Source organism: Coenobita brevimanus, chromosome 73 (genome assembly GCF_032717465.1).
Source record: "Coenobita brevimanus isolate Jiangsu-jjx chromosome 73, ASM3271746v2, whole genome shotgun sequence".
In the NCBI taxonomy this organism is placed as follows: Eukaryota; Metazoa; Arthropoda; class Malacostraca; order Decapoda; family Coenobitidae; genus Coenobita; species Coenobita brevimanus.
In genome coordinates this window covers 33,555,771-33,578,567 of record NC_137026.1, presented here as the reverse complement: position 1 = coordinate 33,578,567, position 22,797 = coordinate 33,555,771, and the positions used below count along the sequence as shown (strand labels likewise).

General features: G+C 40.9%; 1 protein-coding gene across 1 annotated transcript in view; it reads right to left on the bottom strand.

Moving 5' to 3' along the window:
* Positions 1 to 931: 931 nt before the first annotated feature.
* LOC145407520 (myosin light chain kinase, smooth muscle-like) overlaps positions 932 to 22,797 on the bottom strand; it is a 37,515-nt gene continuing 15,649 nt past the window's right edge. The window contains exons 2-13 of the mRNA XM_080278444.1: positions 12,818 to 12,962; positions 11,576 to 11,728; positions 10,827 to 11,007; positions 10,139 to 10,285; positions 9,416 to 9,563; positions 5,337 to 5,443; positions 4,585 to 4,794; positions 3,851 to 4,033; positions 3,399 to 3,531; positions 1,777 to 1,841; positions 1,186 to 1,322; positions 932 to 937 (exon numbers count right to left, since the gene is read on the bottom strand). Coding sequence (XP_080134570.1) covers positions 932 to 937; positions 1,186 to 1,322; positions 1,777 to 1,841; positions 3,399 to 3,531; positions 3,851 to 4,033; positions 4,585 to 4,794; positions 5,337 to 5,443; positions 9,416 to 9,563; positions 10,139 to 10,285; positions 10,827 to 11,007; positions 11,576 to 11,665 — 1,407 coding nt within the window. The 5' untranslated portion in view covers positions 11,666 to 11,728; positions 12,818 to 12,962. The remainder of the gene's footprint in view (positions 938 to 1,185; positions 1,323 to 1,776; positions 1,842 to 3,398; positions 3,532 to 3,850; positions 4,034 to 4,584; positions 4,795 to 5,336; positions 5,444 to 9,415; positions 9,564 to 10,138; positions 10,286 to 10,826; positions 11,008 to 11,575; positions 11,729 to 12,817; positions 12,963 to 22,797) is intronic.

The window sequence follows — 22,797 nt, the reverse complement described above, 5'->3', positions numbered from 1 at the left end:
AGTCAGAATAACAGCATGGCTCTATACACAGAGGTATGCACTATGGAACCACAGCAACTCAGTAGTTATGAAAATCATCTCATAATCTGAGCATGAAAATGTTCAAACACAGTCAATTCATACTGATGATAAGATTCTGAAATACACGGAACCAACAGAACATTCAGACTGTAAACAAGCTGTTCTCCAATATCATTAAGCAATGTGAAATAAAGCTGGATGCAACTAAAATTACTGACCTTGCACTCGAGATTGACAGTGCCCTCCTGTGACAGGACAGCTCGCAGTGGCTCGAGGAACACTGGCTTCTTGTAGTGTCTTGGAATGACCAACTTTATGGAGGCTGCCGTGACGCTGTGGCCAAAATCATTGTTGGCCACGCACTTCCACTCACCCTGAAGTTTTGGAAGAAATTTAATGGGATGGTCTACTGGTCTAGAGTATTCTTGCACACTTAGCAGCCTCCCTGGCATCTCTTTCTAAACTATTTATTTTAAATATTACAGTACACCTTACACTTTTCAATCTGGTGACATGTTCTGTGGAATTATTACTGCTACCTCTTGACTGATGCTGGAGAGGGATGCCTTCATGTGGTGGCACCGATATAACCACTGAATAGTTTTATAAATATTCCTTATATCTCTCCCTATACCCAAAAAGAAGAGTGGTGGCCTGCAGGAGAATGGCAATTTCAGCCTGCAGTCCACCAGGCTCATGTCCAGATGAACCTGGGGTCACAAGAACAACAACAACAATTCCAAGACAATTTTATTCAGCTTCAGGGAGACCTCCTGTACTGAAGGGGTTAATGAAAACTCTATCAAATCTCTCCTAAGCAAATTAGTCATCTGGTACTGTAATAACAGAAACAGAATATTAAATACATCATGGACTGAAGGAATTATTATCCTCCTCTGCTCTATGTTATCTAACTCTGGGAAATAAAGACAAAGTCTGTACAAATAACACAAGAGAATATCAGTATGCCAAATGCAGAAATATAAGGAAGAGGTGTTATGCAGTCTTCTAAGCCTTTACAAATACAGGCCCTGGACATATGGTATATATAATACACAATAATAAATATGACCAGACACACTGCCAACCAAATCAGATTGAAAAAAAAAAAAAAAAGAGAGATCAAATAAACATTCTACCTAATTTTTAAACAATTATTCCTACCTGGTCCACCATTTCGAGTCCGGTCACGTCGAGATGGAAAAGGCCAGGTTCCTGATGGGTCAGCTTGTATTTGGGGGAGTCTAGGATAACCTCATCCTCATGGTACCATGTCACGTTAGGGGGTGGGTTCACTGTCACTGTGGAGTGGAGTGGAAGAAGGGGTTACGCTAAAGTTTAAAACAATACATACCAACATCATCATCATCATCATCCAAACTGTAGTCTCAATGTTTTACATGAGGGAAAGCATGCTTGAGTAAGGAGTTGAAAAGAAAGACATTACTGTGTGATGTATAAAAAAAAGTAGCACATATAAAACTGTAGTATGTGAGAAGTTACTGTACAATATTTTCAAAACATTCGTTCAATGGTCTAAAATATACCATAAGGAATGAATTATGATACAATTTTAATTGACTGGGCCACACCAACAGTAAGAATACTACGTTGTGATTCCACTAAATGAGCCTTACTTATGAAGTAAGAATGAGTCTTCTTGGTTAACAGAGTAACTCTCAAATTTAACTACAACTGACCATCAACTAAGTTGAAAGGGGTTAGGGATCATTGCATGATAAGTAAGTGGCTTACCCTGAACCGTTAGTCTGATGGGGTCGCCAATCTTCACATCACGACTCCTCAATCCCTGGATGAACCTGCACGTGACATACAAGGAGAAATTATAGTATGCATAATTCCCTCATCATCTATCTATCTATCTATTGCCAGACGCCTCAATCCCGTTTGGGGTGGCCATAAACAAATCGCCTCCAAGTCGCCCTGTCCCCCGCCATTTCACTGCCCTACTCCCAACTCACACCCCCCTCTCTCATATACCTCTCCACCCCATCCCTCCATCTCATCCTCAGCCTCCCCCTCCCTCTTCCCCCATCCACCTCACTCACATACACTCTCTTCGTCAGTCTTTCACCCTCCATCCTCTCCACATGGCCAAACCACCTCAGTGTGTTCCTCATAACACTTCCTATCACATCCACATCCACACCACAATGCTCCTTTATATCCTCATTCGTCAGCCTGTCTCTCCACGTGACTCCACAGGCTCCTCTTAAATAACTCATTTCCACTGCTCTCACTCTTGACTTGTGTCCTTCCAACAATGTCCAAGCTTCACTTCCGTACGTTAGAGTTGGTATCACAATACTGTCATGTAGTAACTTTTTCACTTCCATGCTCACTTCCCTGTTTCTTATTACTGCTTTCAAAGAACCAGCAACCTTTCTTCCCTGCTGTACCCTTTCAAGCACTTCACCCTCCAAACCTCCATCCTTACTCATCACACTACCCAAGTACTTAAACGTACTCACATTTTCCAATTCCTCACCATCCAACCTCGCTGTACATTCACTAATTCACCTCTCTCAAAGACCATCACTTTACTCTTCCCTACATTCACCTTTAGATTCCGTTTCTTACACACTCTCTCAAACTCATCCACCAAGCCTTGCAGCTCCCCTTCGTCCTCACTCAACAACACAGTATCATCTGCAAACAACAGTACAGGGAGTTTCCAAACACTATCCTCTCTCACCAGGGCCACTCCAACATCCACTACCCTACCTTGTACCTCTTTTATTACCCCATTCATATACAGATTGAACAACCATGGAGACATGACACATCCCTGTTTCAAACCAACTTTTAAAGAGAAAAATTCACTTAGTTCACCATCCACACGCACTGCAGCCTTTGCACCATCGTACATACTCTTCACAGCATTCAACAACTTCCCATCTACTCCATATATTCTTAACACTTTCCACAATCCTTGTCTATCCCTCATCATACAAGGAGAAATTATAGTATGCACAATTCCCTCATCCCCTACATGATGTAGCATCAGATAACAGAGAGAGAAATATATGGATAAACAGACAAAAAAGCATGCAGAAAATCCTGTCAATCTTTAATTCTTCATTCATTTCACATGGCTAAACTAAAACAGAGTGTTTCATTCAAATCTTCCACAACACGCTTCAAAACTCTTTTATTTGTCATAATGCACTTTCTCAACTATATACCTCTACACATACTATGGTATAACTGAAAGTATAAGCAGAACAGTTATTAATTTAAAAATATTTTAAAATGCATGAGACAAGAAATTCAAGAAGAGTACCAAAAACATTTATAAGATCTAAAACTCATATAATACTAGAAAAATAAATGAACTATCATACTCATACACTGACCTAGGAGGAATGTTAGTAGCAAGTAGTTGTTCCTTCTCTTCTTCGTTGAGATGAGCCTTGATATCCTCGAGGGTAAGCTCTGCTGACGAATCAGCCTCTCCCATGCAGTTCTTGGCAATGCATGAGTATTTGCCTGGAAGGACAAAGTGATAATTTATTCTCATCCTCGTCAACATCATCATCATCCCAACACTAATTCCCACCTACAAGATTAGGTTATGTGTTGCTATCACTATTTTGAGGTGGTCCAACTAGATAATGTTTTGCTGCAAAAACATAGAACTAACATAGTGGCCCATCAGAAAAAAGATAAAAAATACCATTATAATCACCATTATCATATTTATTCCCCATATTAGTGTTGCAAGGTTGTTTGGCTAGTGTGGTCTGATCTACAGTTCCAAATCACTTACGTTAATCATTATTTCTCAGCTAAGCAAGTCTGTACTCACCTAGAGAGTTTGTGCCAGAGAGCTGGTAGACGTCGCCTGGTTTCAGTTCCTGGCCATCTTTGAACCACTGAAGGGTGGGAGTCGGGTACCCCACCACCTTGCACTCGAAAGACACAAGCCCCTCCTCTGTTAGCAGTGCGCGTAGCTTGTCCAGGAAGCGTGGTGCCCGGTAGTTACGTGGCACTGAGAAATGGGATACCATACTTTAAGAACATCATCATATATCTTGCAGATCAACAGCAGCAATACACTGTAGTACTTACCATCATCATCATCCTCACATCATCATCATCAGAACCAACATTTCCATCATCATCATAAGCAACATTACCATCATCCCCATCATCATTATAAGCAACATTACCATCATCCCCATCATCATTTTAAGCAACATTACCATCATCCCCATCATCATCATCATTTTATACAGGGAGCTGGAGTAGCCTCACAAGGATATGTAATACTGCTACATCTAACTCTATCCTCATTTTTTCTAAAGGTGGTCCTTAGCATATGTCAAAAGATGTGTCTGCAGATATAACAACTTTATCCATAATACAGTACTGGCACTGTAAAGTGGGAGAAACAGGCAGATCAGCTTTACAGGTAGCAATGGTACTTTAGTTTATGTAGAATTAAGAAAGTTTTTCATTATAATGGGAAACATATAGGGCAACATTTAAAGGCTTATGATGACCTTCACCAAAAAAATAAATAAAAAGTAATGAACCAACCTGTTAGTGTCAGCTTACACACAGATGTTGTGTAGCCTCCCTCAGTTTTCACAACAGCCTTCCACTCTCCATCGTCTCCCAGTTCTGTTGGGCTGATCTCAATCATGTGTCGCCCCCCACCTTCATCGCTCAGTCTGTACTTATCACTCGGCTCGATCTTCTTACTGTTGTTGTACCAGGTTACTGATAACACCTCTGGTGGGGTCTCAACTGTGGGGTCACATACACGACAGATGATTCTATGAGACATTTCATTTAATTCTGTCTTGTTTTTCATTAACAAAAATGATACAGTAGATAAACGACAAAGAAGAGGAATAAAAAATATCTATAGCCACAAAACTACCAGCAACAATAATTAGCTGTAAGAAGCCTGGTGGTATACTGGATTAAGGGACTTCAACCAGATGCACCCTATAATGGATTACATCATGAGATTGTTTGAGTTTACTGCTCACAAAATGCTACTTGTGTGAGTCAGCTGGTCATTCTTGCCTTAAATGCCTGGAAACCTAGCCCCAGATCCTTAAGCTCCTGATGGGGGCAGTAATGGACTCGATGCACAAACATACATATATACATACACAGACAGGCAGGCAAATGCACACAGATATAGAAAGACAAACAGACACATAGACAGACAGAGACAGACTGACAGATAGACAGATGGATAGACAGAAAGACATACAGAAAGACAGATAGACAGATAAACAGACTGATAGATACAGCTGAATAAACAGACAAATGCTCACCCTTGATGCTAAGTCTAGCCTTGTCTCCAACCTTCACCTTGCGGTCAGTCAGTTCATCAAGCAGGACTGGAGGAGGACCTATGGGTGTTGGTGTCCGCATCTCTTTCCTGAACACAAAAACAAACAAAAACATATGTGCCACTTTTCATTTACTGAGGATGCAAAAGTGGATATATGTGGATTGACTGAAACTAAATGCAAAGGTGAAAGGATGAGAGAATGGGAATACGGTGTAGGTATATGTGCGGGAGTCAGTGAGAATGAGAGGGCAAGAGAGGGAGTATGTCTGATGATAAGCAAGAAGTGGAAGGAGAATATTAGAGAATATGGAACAGTGGGTGCAAGGATTGTATGGGTGAGGATGAAAGTAGGTATACAAGCATGGGCGATTGTATGTGTGTATGCTCCAACCGAGGATTGGGTGGCATGAGTGAAAGATGAGTTTTGGGCGAGAGTAGAAGCATGTATGGACAAGTCTGAGAGGAGCGAGAGAGTGCTGTTGATTGGAGACATGAATGGCAAAGTTGGGAATGTACGAGTGGATGGAGTGGTTGGTCAGTGGGGTGTGCCAGCTGAAGTAGATGGGAATGGTAGTGCTTTGGTGGACATCTGTGCTGGTAAGAGGTTGGCAATAGCCAACACCTACTTTCGTCATAAGATGATCCACCGGTATACATGGAGAGTAATGAGGAGGATGGATGGTGAACTTGTTGAACGAAAGGCAATGATAGACTACGTGTGTGTGGATGAGCGAATGAGAAGACAAGTGTTGGATGCAAGGGTGTGGAGAGGGTGGGGGAATGAAGTCTCGGACCATCACTTAGTGATGGCCAAGGTAGAGCTGCAAAGAAAGTGGTTGAGGAGACGAAGGGGAAGACAGGAGGAAGCAGCTCCTGTGAGAAGAGTGGAGAAATTGCAAGATAGTGAGAAAAGGACGGAGTATAAGAGCATAGTGGAAGAAAGAGTGGGAAGGTATGAGCTAGAGCAGATGGAAGGGGTGGAAGACGTATGTAAGATATTCACGGAAGAGATAAGCGCAGCGTGTGAGGCGGTTTGTGGAGTGAGGAGGAGATGCAAGGGTGTGCAAGGGACAGCATGGTGGAATGATGAGGTGAAACGAGCTGTGGAACAAAAGAAGAAGGCATATGGTGAATGGTTGGCGAGTAGAGGTAGGGGAGAAGATGAGAGAGAGAAGAGAGAGGTATATGTGAGCAGGAGAATGGAGGTTAAGAGACTGGTGAAGGAGAGTAAGAAGAAAGTGGATGAAGAGTTTGGGAGGAATCTGAGTGTGAAATGGAGGGAGAGTAAGAAATTGTTTTGGAAGGAGGTAAAGAAAGTAAGGCAGTGTGAAAAGGGAAATAGTAGGGGAGTGAAAGATAGGAACAATAGATTGTTGGTGGAGAAGAGAGAGAAATTGAGGAGATGGAAGGAGCACTTTGAGGATTTGTTGAATGTAGAGAGTGAGAGCAGTGTGAGTATAAGTGGTTGGGGAATGGCTGGGAGAAGAAGAGATGAGAGGAGGGAGGAAGAGATCAGTAGGTCGGAAGTAGTGGAAGCGATGAAGAAGATTAAGCTGGGAAAGGCCCCAGGAATTGATGGAGTGTGTGGTGAAATGCTTAGGTATGGGGGTGAGATTGTTGTGGAGTGGATATGGAAGTTGTGTAGATTGGCTTGGGAAGAGGGAAGGGTTCCAGAGGACTGGAAATCAGGTATAATTGTTCCTCTGTACAAAGGAAAGGGGGAGAAAGAAGTATGTGGTAACCATAGGGGTATTTGCCTTCTTAGTGTGACGGGTAAAATATATGGTAGAATACTCATTGATAGGGTTAGGCATATGACAGAGGAGCTAGTTGGAGAAGAACAAGGGGGATTTAGGAAGGGAAAAGGGTGTGTAGATCAGATATTTGTTCTAAGATGTTTAGTGGAGAAGTATCTAGAGAAGGGAAGGAAAGTGTATGCTGCCTTCATGGACTTGGAGAAAGCTTATGACAGAATAGATAGGCAAGGTATGTGGAAGGTATTAAGAATATATGGGGTGGAGGGGAAATTGTTGAGTGCTGTGAAGAGTATGTACGAGGGAGCTAGGGTTACGGTGCGAGTGGATGGTGAGCTGAGTGAGTTCTTTGATCTCAATGTGGGACTGAAACAGGGGTGTGTGATGTCTCCATGGCTGTTTAATATATATATGGATGGGATTGTAAAGGAGGTGCAGGGTAGGGCAGTGGATGTGGGGGTGGCCCTAATGAATGAGGGTGAGATTTGGATGCTTCCGGTGTTGCTGTTTGCTGATGATACAGTATTGTTGAGTGAAGATGAATGGGAGTTGCAAGGTTTGGTGAATGAATTTGGGACAGTGTGTAGGAGGAGGAAGCTGAAAGTTAATGTAAACAAAAGTAAAGTTATGGTGTTTGAGAGGAATGAAGTCACAGAGTGTGCAGTGAGGTTGGATGGTGAGGATTTGGAGAATGTGAGTGCATTCAAGTACTTGGGTAGTGTGATGAGTAAGGATGGAACTTTGGGGGATGAAGTACGTGAAAGGGTACAGCAGGGAAGAAAGGTTGTAGGTACACTGAAAGCAGTGATGAGAAATAGGGAGGTGAGTATGGAAGTTAAGAAGGCACTGCATGATGGTATTGTGATCCCTACCCTGACGTATGGAAGCGAGGCGTGGACCTTGCAAGAGGGGAACAAGTCAAGAGTGAGAGCAGTGGAAATGAGTTACTTGAGAGGAGCATGTGGAGTGACGTGGAGGGACAGGTTGACGAATGAAGAAGTGAAGGAACGTTGTGGGGTAGATGTGGATGTGGTTGAAAAGATTAGGAGAAATACACTGAGGTGGTTTGGACATGTGGAGAGAATGGAGAATGAAAGACTGACTAAGAGGGTGTATGTAGGTGAGGTGGAGGGAGGGAGAGGGAGGGGTAGACCGAGGATGAGGTGGAGGGATGGAGTTGAGAGGTATATGAGGGAGGGGGGGGTGAGTTGGGGGGAGGGGAGTCAAATGGTGGGTGACAGAGTGACTTGGAGGCGTTTTGTCTGCAGCCACCCTTTGCGGGATTAGGGCGTCGGGCTATAGATAGATAGATAGATAGATAGATTATTATGTTGGTGATGTGCTGTATAATACTAAAACTTTTTCTGTACAAATGGAACTGTTAATTAGGTGAAACTGACAAAACAACTTTATACAAAGCAAAGGAACTTTAAATGATAATTTCACTGTAAATTTCAGTGAATTTCCAACAAAAAGGTTGACACTGTACAACCAATTTCCACCAAACCAGACAACAGTACACAAGCTATCTATATTATTTTGCCTCTGATACTACTCACACCATCTTCATTTTAAGATAATTAAGATGTGTTAATCTGTGGAATCCATGGTACCTTTACACACTCCATTCTGCCTTTCTGTTAATGATATAACTTCTTGGTGATGACTCTTGACTGTTATTTCTGATATTCATGGGTAAAAAGAAATCCTGAATTCATGTGGTAAACAGATATGAATGCTAAGAAAGAGGTAAAGGCAAATGTGAAAATGAAATTAAATATATGAATATTAGCTACCAATCACATTATTATCTGTGCATCATTATGTATTCAAGATACTGTACTTTTAAAGAAACACCACTGCTCGAGTCTTCTTTCTTACAACTGCACTGGCATCAGTTTTTCACTGTAGTTTATTTTATGGTTATCTTCAGGAGGGGGTAAGAGGGAGATTGCAGATGAGATGGAGGGATGGGGTGGAGGGAAATATGAGAGAGGGGTGTGTGAGCTGGAGGGAGGGAAGCCAAATGGCAGAAGACAAGGTGACAGGAAGGCAATATATTTGTGGCCATCCCTTACGGGCATAAGATGGTTATAAAAGATAGAGTACATAGGCCACCCCTTACAGGTTTCAGGTGTCTGGCTATAAAAAGATAGATACATAGGAACTTACTCTCCAGAAGAAGGCAATGGCATGAGCTTCTACAGATTTCCTAAATCTTCCTTAGGTACGACTTAGCCATATGTTAGTAAATATGCATTAGGAAAAACAAAGTTCCCACTAATTATATGGAACTCACACATACCTTGATGGTGGCCTAAGTGATGACTCCCTAGACACCACTCTGACACGAGATGAGGATACAGAGCGCCCCATGCAGTTAATAGCCTCACAGGTGTATGTTCCCAGGGAGGTTGGGTCATTGGCATTGGCTGTGAGGGCAAACACATCTCCTGCAGGGGACAAAAGGAGATGTGTCAGTCCAGAGCAGAAAAGGGATCAAATGAGACAGTTTTAACCACTTCCCTATGATGATGCCTTTTTATTTTACACCTTCTATTATCAGATGATCTTTGGATTTCAGGGGTTATTACAGCCTTCATTAAACCCTTCATCTGGTCTTTCCTAAACTGAATGGAACTGTCTGGAAGAAGTAATAGTTTTATAATATTTTATGGCACTGCTCTGAAAGTGTGAATCATTTGGCTGCTACAGTATCTTACAGGTGAATTTAAATACTAATTTTAGCCAGAATGTTATGTCCAAGTTCACTTCCAACTGTGAAAGGATTAACCAAAATCTTTCTTATAATTCTCCAGCTGTAAATACAGGTACAATATTCGCTTCTGCTGCATCATAACTTCCCTGATCCACCTATAGAAAATAGTATGTACATTAATACCACCAAAAGAGTTTATTAAACATTTCATGTAATTTTACACATTTATTTCGATGTCTTTCTCATTTATGACAGGAACCTGATCATGTGGGTAAGTTTATTTATTTCCCAATGGCCTTATGTGCTTACCAGCTTTAATCTCCTCGCCATCTTTGTACCATTTGAGAACGGGAGTTGGAACACCCACCACCTTACACTCAAGACTGACGGTGCCCTCTGCTGTCAAAATAGCCTCAAGTTCCTCCAAGAATACTGGAGACCTGTAACCTTTGGGAACTGTGGGATGAAAAAAATTAAATACAGTAAGAATTTGAAAGGTTATGCTAAAAGCAAAGAGTTGTATCATAACTGTAATAAGTTATCCTTCATTTTTTATGGGTGTCAGGGACTAGACACATCCACAAATAGTAAAACTCTATGAATATTGTAACCAATCGTAAATGGCCTCCACAACAATAATTTAACTATGTGACTGACTCCTTTGCAGTGACCCAAAACATCACCAGACATTAGAATCTACAAAATCATTTTATTTTTTTTTTTTACTGACAACAATAAGCTTTGCTAAATCATCTCAAAACATACCTTAACCTGTTACCTGCAAATGATGACCCCAGCTGCACCAAGGTGGACTACAACTGGCTACTGAGGCTGTACCTCTCACCATCTCCCAGCAACCAACACTTTCCCCTCACCCTCCATCCTCCTCCACTCCTTCCCTTACCCCACTCCCCACCCTACCACAAGGCCTCAAGAGCCCACAGGATATGGCCCTATTAATATAAAGCAAAAAAGGAAACTCTCTTTCTGTACCCACCAATGACCCTTAGAGAGGCACTACTGGAGGCCTGGCCTGAAGGACTCTCAGCCACACACTTCCATGGTCCCTCATCAGCCACACTCAGCTGTGAGATGTCAATACAGTAGAAGTTCCCCTCATGCAAAATCTTGTACCGGGAGTCCTGAGACACCTCCTGGTTCTTGTGATACCAGTACACCTGAAATACAGTGCTTTTTACAATCCTGTTCCTCATATCTTAGCAAGTAACTACTGCATCTCTTAAAAGTGGCTATTATATCTAACATTTTGCCTCACCAATGTTGTTACTATAATGATTTAAAACAGCAAATATTCAGAAGTATGGTAATAAAGTGGTTTTGGCTCTTGTTTTACCTTCCACCTAACAGAGAACATTAGCTATATCATGGCCACCTTCAATATGATGATTCCTTAAGAGAAAGTATTGGTATGGCATCATCTGATTAACATGACTGAACTGACTGACCATGCAACATGTACAGAACTGAAGGAAAAAAATCTACCGTCAGCAGAGAGTGTTCACCTTTAGTCTGGGTGTCATTTTGTATTAATAGTTAGTACTTAAGCATGGGTCATCCAAGATATCATAAAATCAAGAAGTAAGCATCTCTTGTCGCCCATCATTCAAGCCTTTGAAATTATCAACTTCTTTTCTTTCCAATGTAAATGCACACACACAAACACACACACACACACACACACACACACACACACACACAACGTCCTCCCCATGTACCGTGCCTTACCTGGACATCGTGTGCTTGTCGGAGCTCCACCAGGAACCTAACCCTGGTGCCCACCTTGGCAGCCAAGTCATTTAGCGATCTCACAAACATCGGCGCCTCCACTTTTGCTGGGGCTCCTGCACTTCCCACCTGGAGTGCCACCGCTGCTCTTGCCTAAAACATAAGCAATGGGAGGTATTTTCTAGGATGAATAAGGTAAGACAAAATGAGAACACAAGACAAAGTAAAATTAAAGTAAAACTGACATCCCCACGCTTAAAGTCCACAAGATTAAGTTTAATCATCCCTACATCTATCACCTTATTTAAACTTGTACTCTTTCCTTGCTGAGTCTAGGGCTAAAAGTACACTGTCCATTATCTATGAATTTACTTTTAGCAGTACAACTGTCTGCAACTAACAAGCTGTCTGTAAAGTTATGTCTTCCTAGATAAGGCTCCCTTAATAGGCCACCATTACTGTACCTTTACTGTACCTTTTACAACACAAACTACCTACACTACCAGTGAGAGAAATTTATATTATCACCTTTGTCCCTCTGTTTATCCAATGGATTTGGAAAAAACTAACTGGGAAGATCATGAATAAAATTTTTGGGAAAAGTTCCCACTGACCAAAGGATGAACAGATTATATCAAGATGAAAGTGTGTTACTTTGGAAGAGCACATTCATGTTTTCAATAAACAACTATGAAGCATGCTACAAAGCAACATGAGAAATAAGGATAATGGGATTCAAAGAGTTTTCCTTCCTCCTTATTTTATTGAAAGAACCAAAAATACACAGCAAACTTTATTTAAAATACAGTACCCAGTGTAACAGATGCGTGCCCTCTAAAGTACTTGGTTCCTTTGTAGTTTGTGGGTAAATTAATTTTCATTTCTGAAGTCAAACACTAATCAGCAATCTCATCACATCATAGTCTAAGTATACCTTTACAGCTCAGCTCATCAGGTATACCATTTTCTCCAATACTAGCCTTGGTTCCAAGCCACAGATGCTTCAAATTTTCTTTGTTCACTTTATCTAGGCATAAAAATGGAATGTCCCCAACTGAATGTTAGGCAGCAACAACTATTAACACCAAAGTAAGATACTACTCATGAAGAAGTGTTATGGCAAGGATATTGGGCTGTAGCACTATTTTTCTTCCACTAAGGTATGGAAAGTAAGCCACAGAAGGATGAAAAACCTCCACCTAGTTACAGTAAATGAAATATACAGTAGACCAGTGTGCTGACCTGGGTGCCATCGTGCTTGGTGACCACAGCGGTGTAAGTGCCAGTGTCATGAGCAGAGGCCCCGTGAATGATAAGCTGGGCCGACTCGGAGCTCTGGGTGGTCGTGTAGTGCTCCCCGGGTACCAGTTCACGCCCACCCTTTTGCCTGGAAGAAAAAGTATACAAATAAATACATAAATAAAATGATTGTATGATTATTCAAACTACAACTTACTCCACTAACCCACCTCTATCTGCCTGTCTATCATTCTGTCTACAGTCAGATGCTTTAATTGTTGTACAAGATGTCTCAAACTAATTGCCTTGCCACTGCCCTATCTCCCACAACAAGGAGGTCATCTCAACATCCCACACCACTTTCCGTCATATACTTCACTCTGTCCTTTCCACCCCATCCTCAGTCTCCCCTTCCTCTCCACAACTCTATTCACTCATACTCACTTTATTAGTTAATCTCTCACAGTACATTTGCTTCACATGACTAAACCATCTGAACAGTCTTTTCCTGCTCACATATATTTTATCATACTCTCAAAGTGATTACATTTTTTGGTTTGGTCTTAGATAACTGGGGGTCTCTCTCTCTCTCTCTTTCTCTTTCCCTCTCTCTCTCTCTCTCTCTGTATGTGTGTGTGTGTGTGTGTGTGTGTGTGTGTGTGTGTGTGTGTGTGTGTGTGTGTGTGTGTGTGTGTGTGTGTGTGAGAGAGAGAGAGAGAGAGAGAGAGAGAGAGAGAGAGAGAGAGAGAAAATCACGCTAAATCTAACAATATCTCAATTTTTACGACACTTACTGAGTCTCTATGCTAAGTTAATTACAAAGAAAACAACTGCATAGGTTCAATATGTGTTGACAACAAAAATGCAAGGTCTTTCCCTCCCTGGTCATAAATTTTCAAACATTCTACACACACACACACACACATAATTTTTTCCCCTTAATGCTTCACTATAACAAACATACCAGCACAACCTTCACGTAACTTTCCAATGTCAGCCCCAACAAGGACGAAAAAACACCTTCTCAAAATAACGCAAGTGCTTCTTAAAAATAGTTCACCTTGACTCGAGGACACTGGGTAAAAAGAAATGCACAAAGACAACCCTGATATATATTTAAACTCTTCCACGCTGAGCTGAAAACAATCTACCAATCTTTCCACCTATCTATCTATTTAATTACCTACCACAAACAAATCGCATCCACGTCGCTCTGTCCTCGGCAATTTGGCTGCCCTTCCTCCGCCTCACACACCCCTCTCACTTGTATCTCTCCACTCCATCCATTCATCTCATCCTTCGTCCGTCTCCTATCCCCCTCCATCTCGCTCACATACTCACATAACCTCTTCTAGTCAGCCAACCAGGAATAGGGATGCGATGTCTACAGTGTGTGTGTGTGTGTGTGTGTGTGTGTGTGTGTGTGTGTGTGTGTGTGTGTGTGTGTGTGTGTGTGTGTGTGCGCACTGAGATTCAAGTGTATTTAGGTAACTTTTTTCTCTATGCTAGCCAAGTACGAAATGGGAGATGGTGGACAAGGACGCGTTCATTTGATGACACCGATTTAACCTGGCGGCTCCATTGCATAATTATAAAAATGTCCTTGCCTACTTCTCTATCCCCCAAAAGGAGAACAGTGAGCTGGAGGACAATAAATTTAAGCCTGCAGTTCACTGGGTTCAAATTTCTGATAAGCCTAGGGATATACAAATGATTAACGAATGGAAACGGGATGTCTATTGGGGCAGTATATGTGAAAGTGTGTCTTGGGTATGTTTGTAATAAATTTTGTACTGAGTTAGTCTATTTACGTAACTTATTTCTCTATATCAGGAAAGTATGACTGAAGACGGGATATGTACAGCAAGAAAGGCGCATATGAAAGTGTTGTCTTGCTATACTCCTGTGCGTCGACGCTGCTACTGAAAATCTAGTATCTTTATGTAACTTATTTCTTTATGTCGGCCAAGTATGAATTAAAAAGGGATGTCTAGAGAAAGAAAGATACATATGAAAATGCTGTCTCGCTATATTTACGTATGTCAAAGTCTGTAAGGGGGATTAAATAGATATATGTGACTTACGTGTCTCGTCTGTCACGCCAGTGTGATACGGGTACGTCATGTCAACTTTTCCCGCCAATTTAAACCCCTTGACAACACCGACGTAGTTTCCACATATAACATACAAGAGAATATTAGCGTGTTATATTTAGATTTAACTTTTTGTTTTATTTCCTTTATTTTCCTTCTTCATTCATTGTCAAAAAAATAAAAATACAAATAACATACGAGAAAATTAACGCGCCAAATTCAAATACAAACGGTCAGGAAGAAATGGTAGCTGCACACAGGAAAGAATATTATTGTGATTTATGCAAAAATTAATCAGTAAGGAAGAAGTGCTGGGTGCATCAAATCACACACAGGAGATTATTAACGTACCATATGAAAAATAATTTGGTAAGGACGGGGTGCTAAATATAAAACTTACATAATATTAACTTGGCATGGGGAAATAAACTGCTAAACACGTAGTCTTAGGTAAATAAATAAGATACAAGAGATTATCACATGCACCATAGACTGAAATAAACTGCAAAAGAAATGACACTAAGGAGCTTTATATAACCACCCCCAAAAAGTTCCAAGAATGCCTGTCTTCATATTTAAGGGGAAAAAAGTCAACATGAAAGGAACTTTGAAATTTTTGTCTGTCTATAATGGCCCTCCCGCAGTTAATACGCATAAAAATCCTACGATGTTACTCCTAGGACATAAAATCAAAATGTACACACTTCAGCAAAAATGATCTAGGTATTTTCTGCTCTACGATTCTCTGGGCCAAGTTCAACACGAATTTAAGTGCATAAAAATAAATAACACAAAGATCTCGATATTTTCTTCTCTTCTAATACCTGAAGTCAACTTTTTCATCACGAAATTAAATGCAAAAAACTTCACCAACAAAGACCTTAATACTTTCTATTCTCCTATAATCTACGTCAACAACTCCAACACGAAAAAAAAAAAAAAAAAAAAATAGACGCTTTCTGTTATACTATTATCTCAACTTCAACACGAAATGAGATGACAAAATAATAATATTAACAAAGATCTCTATTTTCTGCTATACCATTCTCTAAGCCAACTTCTTCAACACAAAATCGAATGCAAAAAAACTACATCCACAAAGATCTCGGTATTGCTGTTCTACTATTATCAAAGGCAACTCTTTCAACACGATATCATATACACAAACTTCAACACCAAGGTCTTTGATATTTTCTGCTCTATCTTTGATTCCACCATGAACATACCGCTGCCAATGACAGTGTGGAGGAGGAGGAGGAGGAGGAGGAGGAGGAGGAAGGAAAAAAAATAGTGCTAATGATTAAAGACTCAAAGGAGCAAAGAAGTATGTAATATGAAAGTACGAAATTATTATATTATAAAAGGAATGAATATTATACTAAAAAGGAATATGGTTAAGATTATAAGATGAATTTAAGATGATAATGATGATCCACATAACGATGATAAACAGGATGATAATGATGACTACGATGATGATGATGATGAAAATAAGGATGAACGGTTGAGATGATGATGATGATGATGATGATGATGATGATGATGGTGGTGGTGGTGGTGATCTTGGGTGACAGTGCACAAGGTAACGTGATAAATTTAGTGTGTCCTGTGTATTTTTGTGCCGGTACCTCACAAATAGCTAAGTTACCCCCCCTTAACCTTCATCTCCCCTCCCCGCCCCTCCCCTCCCCTCCCCTCCCCCCCCTTTCCTTCCCCTCACCTTCCTAACACCTGTCGACCTCGAGGACACCAAAGACTTGTCATTCTTTCCCCCTCCCCCTCCCCTCACCACGTCCTCCCCCTTCTCCTCTCATTCCTTCCCTCTTTTCTCTCCCCTATAACTTTTCCTCCTTCCTCTCCTCTCTCTCTCTCTCTCTCTCTCTCCTCAACCTACTTCCTTTTTCTCCTCCATAACCTCTTCTCCCTCCCTCACCTATCATCCCTCCCCATTTTGGTCTCCCCTCACTCACCTCTCTTCATTCCCCTCCTCTTTCATTTATCTCTTCTCCCTCCCTCTCCCCCTCTCTCTCCTCCATTACCTCTTCTCCCCTCCTTCCCCCTCACCCATTCCCCTTATCTTTCCCCAACCCCATTCCCTCTCTCACCTCCTAACTTCATTTCTCCTACTCCCCTTCCTTCCTTCCCTTCCCAAACTTTCTACAGCTCAAATTCTCTCTCTCTCTCTCTCTCTCTCTCTCTCTCTCTCTCTCTCTCTCTCTCACTTAATCCTCTCCTGACACTTCTCCCCTCCTTCCCCCTTTACCTCCCCTCCTTCCTTCCCTTCCCAAACTTTCTACAGCTCAAATTCTCTCTCTCTCTCTCTCTCTCTCTCTCTCTCTCTCTCTCTCTCTCTCTCTCTCTCTCACCTAATCCTCTCCTGTCACTTCTCCCTGACTTCCTTCTCCCTTCACACCCCTCCCCCTCTCACTTCCTTACCCTTCCCAACCTGTCACTTCTCTCCCGTCCTCCCCACCACCTCCCCCTCCTTCCTGAGGTCATAGGGTACAAACTTAATAATTACATCCCACGGTGAAATCGAGTTTACAGTGAGGGTACGAAATTCCAGCAAAAACTGGGCCTACAGAAGAAAAACATCTGTGACATAACTCTTGCTTCAGGACAAATTACAGCACTGAAACAACTGAAACCAGGTATTTAAGACGGTATACTCTCTCTCTCTCTCTCTCTCTCTCTCTCTCTCTCCCCCAGGCAATGAGGCGTAAAAAAATGTAACACAGTATAAACACAAGCTCAACGAAAGACCTCGGGGGGGAGACTAAAATAAATTGGTGACGATAAACAAAAATAAGACTTAAGTTTGTGGAAAAGGTTGTGATGTCACTAGTCTGGCTGTAAATAGTAAACAGAACTGTAGGAAAAATGGTATACACACACGTACACAGATGCATTTACACACACACACACACACACACACACACCGCTCGCTGGTGCAGTGGTAACGTTCCCGCTTGCCAACTGGTGGACGGGAGTTCGCGCCTCGCTCAGGTTGCGAAAAGTTTCACTGACGAAGTGGGTGGTTACTGTCCCCCTTGAGCAAGAGGACGGGTGTGTGCGTGTGTGAAGGTCACAGCCTTGTCCTTAGATCGGACTATATGAGCTCTCAGCTCCCTTCCGGGGAGGTAAAAGCTGACGATCACGACCATCAAGTGATCCTGACCGAACCGGTGAATTACACACACACATTGATAGTCACTTTCACACATACGGGTACTGCACGCTAGCTAATGTACAGCAATCTCTCTCTCTCTCTCTCACTCACTCACACACACACACACACACACACACACACACACACACACACACACACACACACACACACACCTCATATATATATATACATACATACTTTCATATACCCTTTCCCTTTCTCTCTCTCTCTCTCTCTCTCTCTCTCAGCTGGCAGAATGAAGGCATGACATCACCGGCTAAGCTAAAAAGTGAATGGAAACTGCAAGGAAATGAGAGAAAGAAGAAAAAGAAAAAGGAAAGCAAGAATAAAGAAATGATGATGATGATGATGATGAAGATGATGATGAAGATGATGATGAAGAGGAGGAGGAGGAAGAGGAGATAAATGAGAGTAATTTAGATACAGAAAAAAGACTCACAGGAAGAAGTAAAAGACCAAATGAGATGAAATCCATGGAAAGATGATTTGTGTGTGACAGCACGTGGATTTAACGAAAGAAGACAGTAGTAAGCACGCGACACTCTCACACCTTATTTCTCAGGTAAAATAAAACTGTGAGAGAAAGAGAGAGAGAGAGAGAGAGAGAGAGAGAGAGAGAGAGAGAGAGAGAGAGAGAGAGAGAGAAATAACAATGAAAACGAAAAGAAAACGAAGAGAAAATAGAGAAGGGGTAACTATGGTAAATTCAAGAGTCAGACTGAAAAAACACGAAGACCTGACTCGCCCCTGATGCCAAGAATGCAAAAAGAATGGAGAGCCACAAGTCGCCAGAAGAGCACTGTTGAGGAATTCCAATTTTGTCACTCTCGGTCTACTGGCAATGTCTGATCTTAAAAGTTTCATTTTTTTTTTTAATTTTTGGTAACTCTAGATTATTAGTACATTATTATTATTATTATTATTATTATTTTACTAGTAACGGTGTGAAGTGGAGATAATGGACTCTCTCTCTCCCTCTCTCTCTCTCTCTCTCTCTCATTTTCAAACCGATATACCTTGCATTAATAACATACAGGTAGACGCTCACCTGTGATGGTCAAAAAAGAAATCACTAAGACTTATTAAAAAGACCTCCAAATCATCTTAAAATTCGCCCCTTATTTTTCTAATGGCGCCCTTGACACGAGTTTCCTTCCCGGTGCATAAATCGCTAAGGAAGAGGTGTTACGGAATCTTGATAGCTTCTCAGGAAATAGCCTAAAATTTCCAGGTGCCCTTGATATAATACCCCTCTAAGGTGCAGTGTCGCCTTTGGTTCCTTCTTCCTTTCATAAAAAGAAATAAAACTGCTAAGTGGTATGGGAAGCTCCGTAACACCTCCTCCTGAGCGATTTACTTAGCACATTACACGTTAACATTTTTTATCACATACCTGAACATATTCTTGCGTGTTATCTCGCTTTCATTTAGACACCGTTTTCATCTATATACAAAAGGATACTGAACTGAAACGTATAAGATAAACCACTAAAGAATATGTTAAGGAAAAGCACACACACACACACACACACACACACACACACACACACACACACACACACACACACTTTGAAAAATGCCCTAAATTTCTGACACTGCCCTTGACATGAGACGCAGTGTTGACAACGTGTGACGCAGTATTGACAACGAGTGGCAGTGACGCAGCGTGCTAAGAGTCTGCAATGTAAACAAAAGAGGGCCGCGTGCCAAAGAAACCTACCCCATTCTGATACCAGCTTCACTATACCCTTTTCACACTATCATGGCTTAAAACTGACCTCTATTCATCAAGACTGTGGTGCCTACAACGCATATACACACTTTCCTCTACCTAAAAATCACTTACCATCCTTGGACTCACTATTCTCCACGCCTATACCAGTGCTTGAGGCTTTGGGTAGGGGAGGCTCAATTCCCCAGTAACAGAGTGTGGTTTTTTTCGGCCTACGGAGCGGTTGCACTTTAGGAACCTTAAATAGAGCTTGAAATTAATGGTACAAATGCACACCCATGTCATGCATACACAAACAGGTTGCTACATACATTCATACATTCACATTATACATACACTACATATATACATAAATACATTCACATCACCACCAGCATCATCAGTGTCTACACCAACAAACACTACTATCATCATCATCATCATCATCATCATCACTGCCAACTGAGTAACTACCACTATCCTTCTCCTCCTCTTCATCATCACTACCTACAAAATAACAACCCCTATCATCATCATCATCATCATCACTGCATACACAATAAGCACCACCACGGCCACCACCACCACCATCACTGCCTACACAACAATCACCATCATCACCATCATCATCATACCCACCTCTCAGTACATGAACAGCACCGTTGTCCCATTAGTTCATTTCTAAACACACTGTGCCATCACTTGTCAGACATTTTGGGTACATGATCCGCCATTTTGGTTCCATGATCAGATATCCTTATTTCCTGGCCTTAGGTGTCAAATATAATTCACTTTTAATCTATCCTTGTCATATTTTGTTCATCGTAGTTCATTGTTCATCCTGTTCATTTATTCGTGTATATTTTTGCCCGTCAGATAAATCACTGTTCATTGTTCATCTTGTTAATTATTTATGGTGTTGTTTGTATTGTTCATTCTTTATTTTTACTATTAATTTTGTTCAATTCACTGTTCATCCATCACCGTCCTTTGTTCTTTGTCCGATATTCAGTGTGCACTTTAATTACGTATCCTTAATCTATACATTTGTTTATCGTCATTCACTGTTCATTGTTCAACTCGCTATTTTTTTTATCTACTTATTTATTTAGTTCTCAGTATTCATTCTTCATTTTTACTGATATTTGTTTGTTCATCATGTAATACACTGTTCAACCCTATCCCCTGTTCACTGTTCTCCGATATACAATTTGAACTTTCCGTATCCCTTAACACTCTCCCTAATTAGATACGGTATTTCAAGCAAGCTAATACCAAAAGATTTAATTCTATATATTTTTCAGTTTTTCTTTCTTAGCTACACTTCCTTAAAATTTTCACTGCAATGGACAGACTTACTCGTATGTACAGTCAGTATCAAAACTCCTGTCACTGCTTTTCCCTCCACGAACTTTGAAAATCGGTGAGGCGAATCCGTAGTGCCTGACAATGATGAGTTTATGTGGCCACAGATCAATGTCAAATGTGTCACTTGTTGCAGATTTACCACACTGATTTTCAAAGACCATGAGAAGAAAAACTGGAGAGGTGACGTAACTTCTGAAGGTAACTGTACTTCATTAAGGCACAGACCATGATGTAGATTTTGCTAACAGATGGGTTCAGAAGTATCTCCATTTACCATTCGTTGCTATGGAAACACTTAAGGAAGCTCCCTAGAACCACTTCCTTAGCGATTTATTTTTTGGATATGGCTGGTTAATATCCTTGTGTACGTTATCTATGCAGAGTATGGCGATATCGGAAGGATTTTTTCTTTTACGAAGAAGAGTAAGGTGCAATAAACCAAATAAGTCGTTTAGGAAAAGAAGTAACACGAAGAAAGAAAGGTGTAAAAAGCAAAATAAGTCGCACAGGAAAAGGTGTTAGGGAGCTTCCTTAACCGAGGAGAATACGGACCTTAAATACCTAATCAGAATAAAATATCTTAACAGACGAGAATCCGGGCTTCTGAGTTTATTCAGCTGAGAAAAACGATTCCTTTTAAATAAACGGCTGCATACCCTATCTGCAATCTGTTTACAATTAAGACCCCAATTACAATATTTTTACTTATTTGTTTATATATCCACTAAACATTTCAACACTGCTTTCGGGATAAATATGAAGCATTTCTAAGTCTCTGTGATATCAAAATAAGTCCAAATGATGAAACACAACATTGCGACCATGAGAAAGACAGCATGTTTATCGACAAGGGAGAAGCACAGTTAATTTCAGACATTTAAACATCCATACCAGCAACGTGAGTCCAGTTCCATGCACTCTCCTTACTAACACACTAAACTTTATGGAATATTTCGTTCATTTAATTCACATTCCCTTGACGCACGGAACGAAGTTAGTATATTTCACTTCCTTTTCATTTTCCTCCGTACGCACTTGACCTCAGCTAACCTCTTCAGTACGATTATGACGATTTTGCCTCTTGAATCCGATGCTATATTTTCTCTGCATACAAGACGATTTTTTTTAAGCTATGGATACACTTTTTTAGCTTTGGATACACTTTTTTCAGCTTTGTATACATTCCTCAGCTTTCGATAAACTTTTTTTTAGCTTTGTATACATTTTTTCAGCTTTCGATACACATTTTCAGCTTTGAATACACTTTTTTTTGCTTTGGATACACTTATTCAGCATTGGATACACTTTTTTTTTTAGCTTTGAATACACTTTTTTTGCTTTGGATACACTTTTCAGCTTTGTATACACTTTTTCAGCACTGGTTACACTTTTTTCAGGAGGATTTAGATACAACATTAACCCTTCACGTATAAAGCTTGAGTTGAATTAAATCACCTTAAGAATAAAAATAAATCCTCTATTGGACTGGAGGCTAATTAACTTCGGAGCAAATCCTCATATTAACAAGACTAATTAGCTTTATACTTTAAGAATTTAGTCTCATTTCTCCTTGACGAACGAAGCTGGAGTTACCGTGGATGTGGGTATTTTGGGGCGGCTT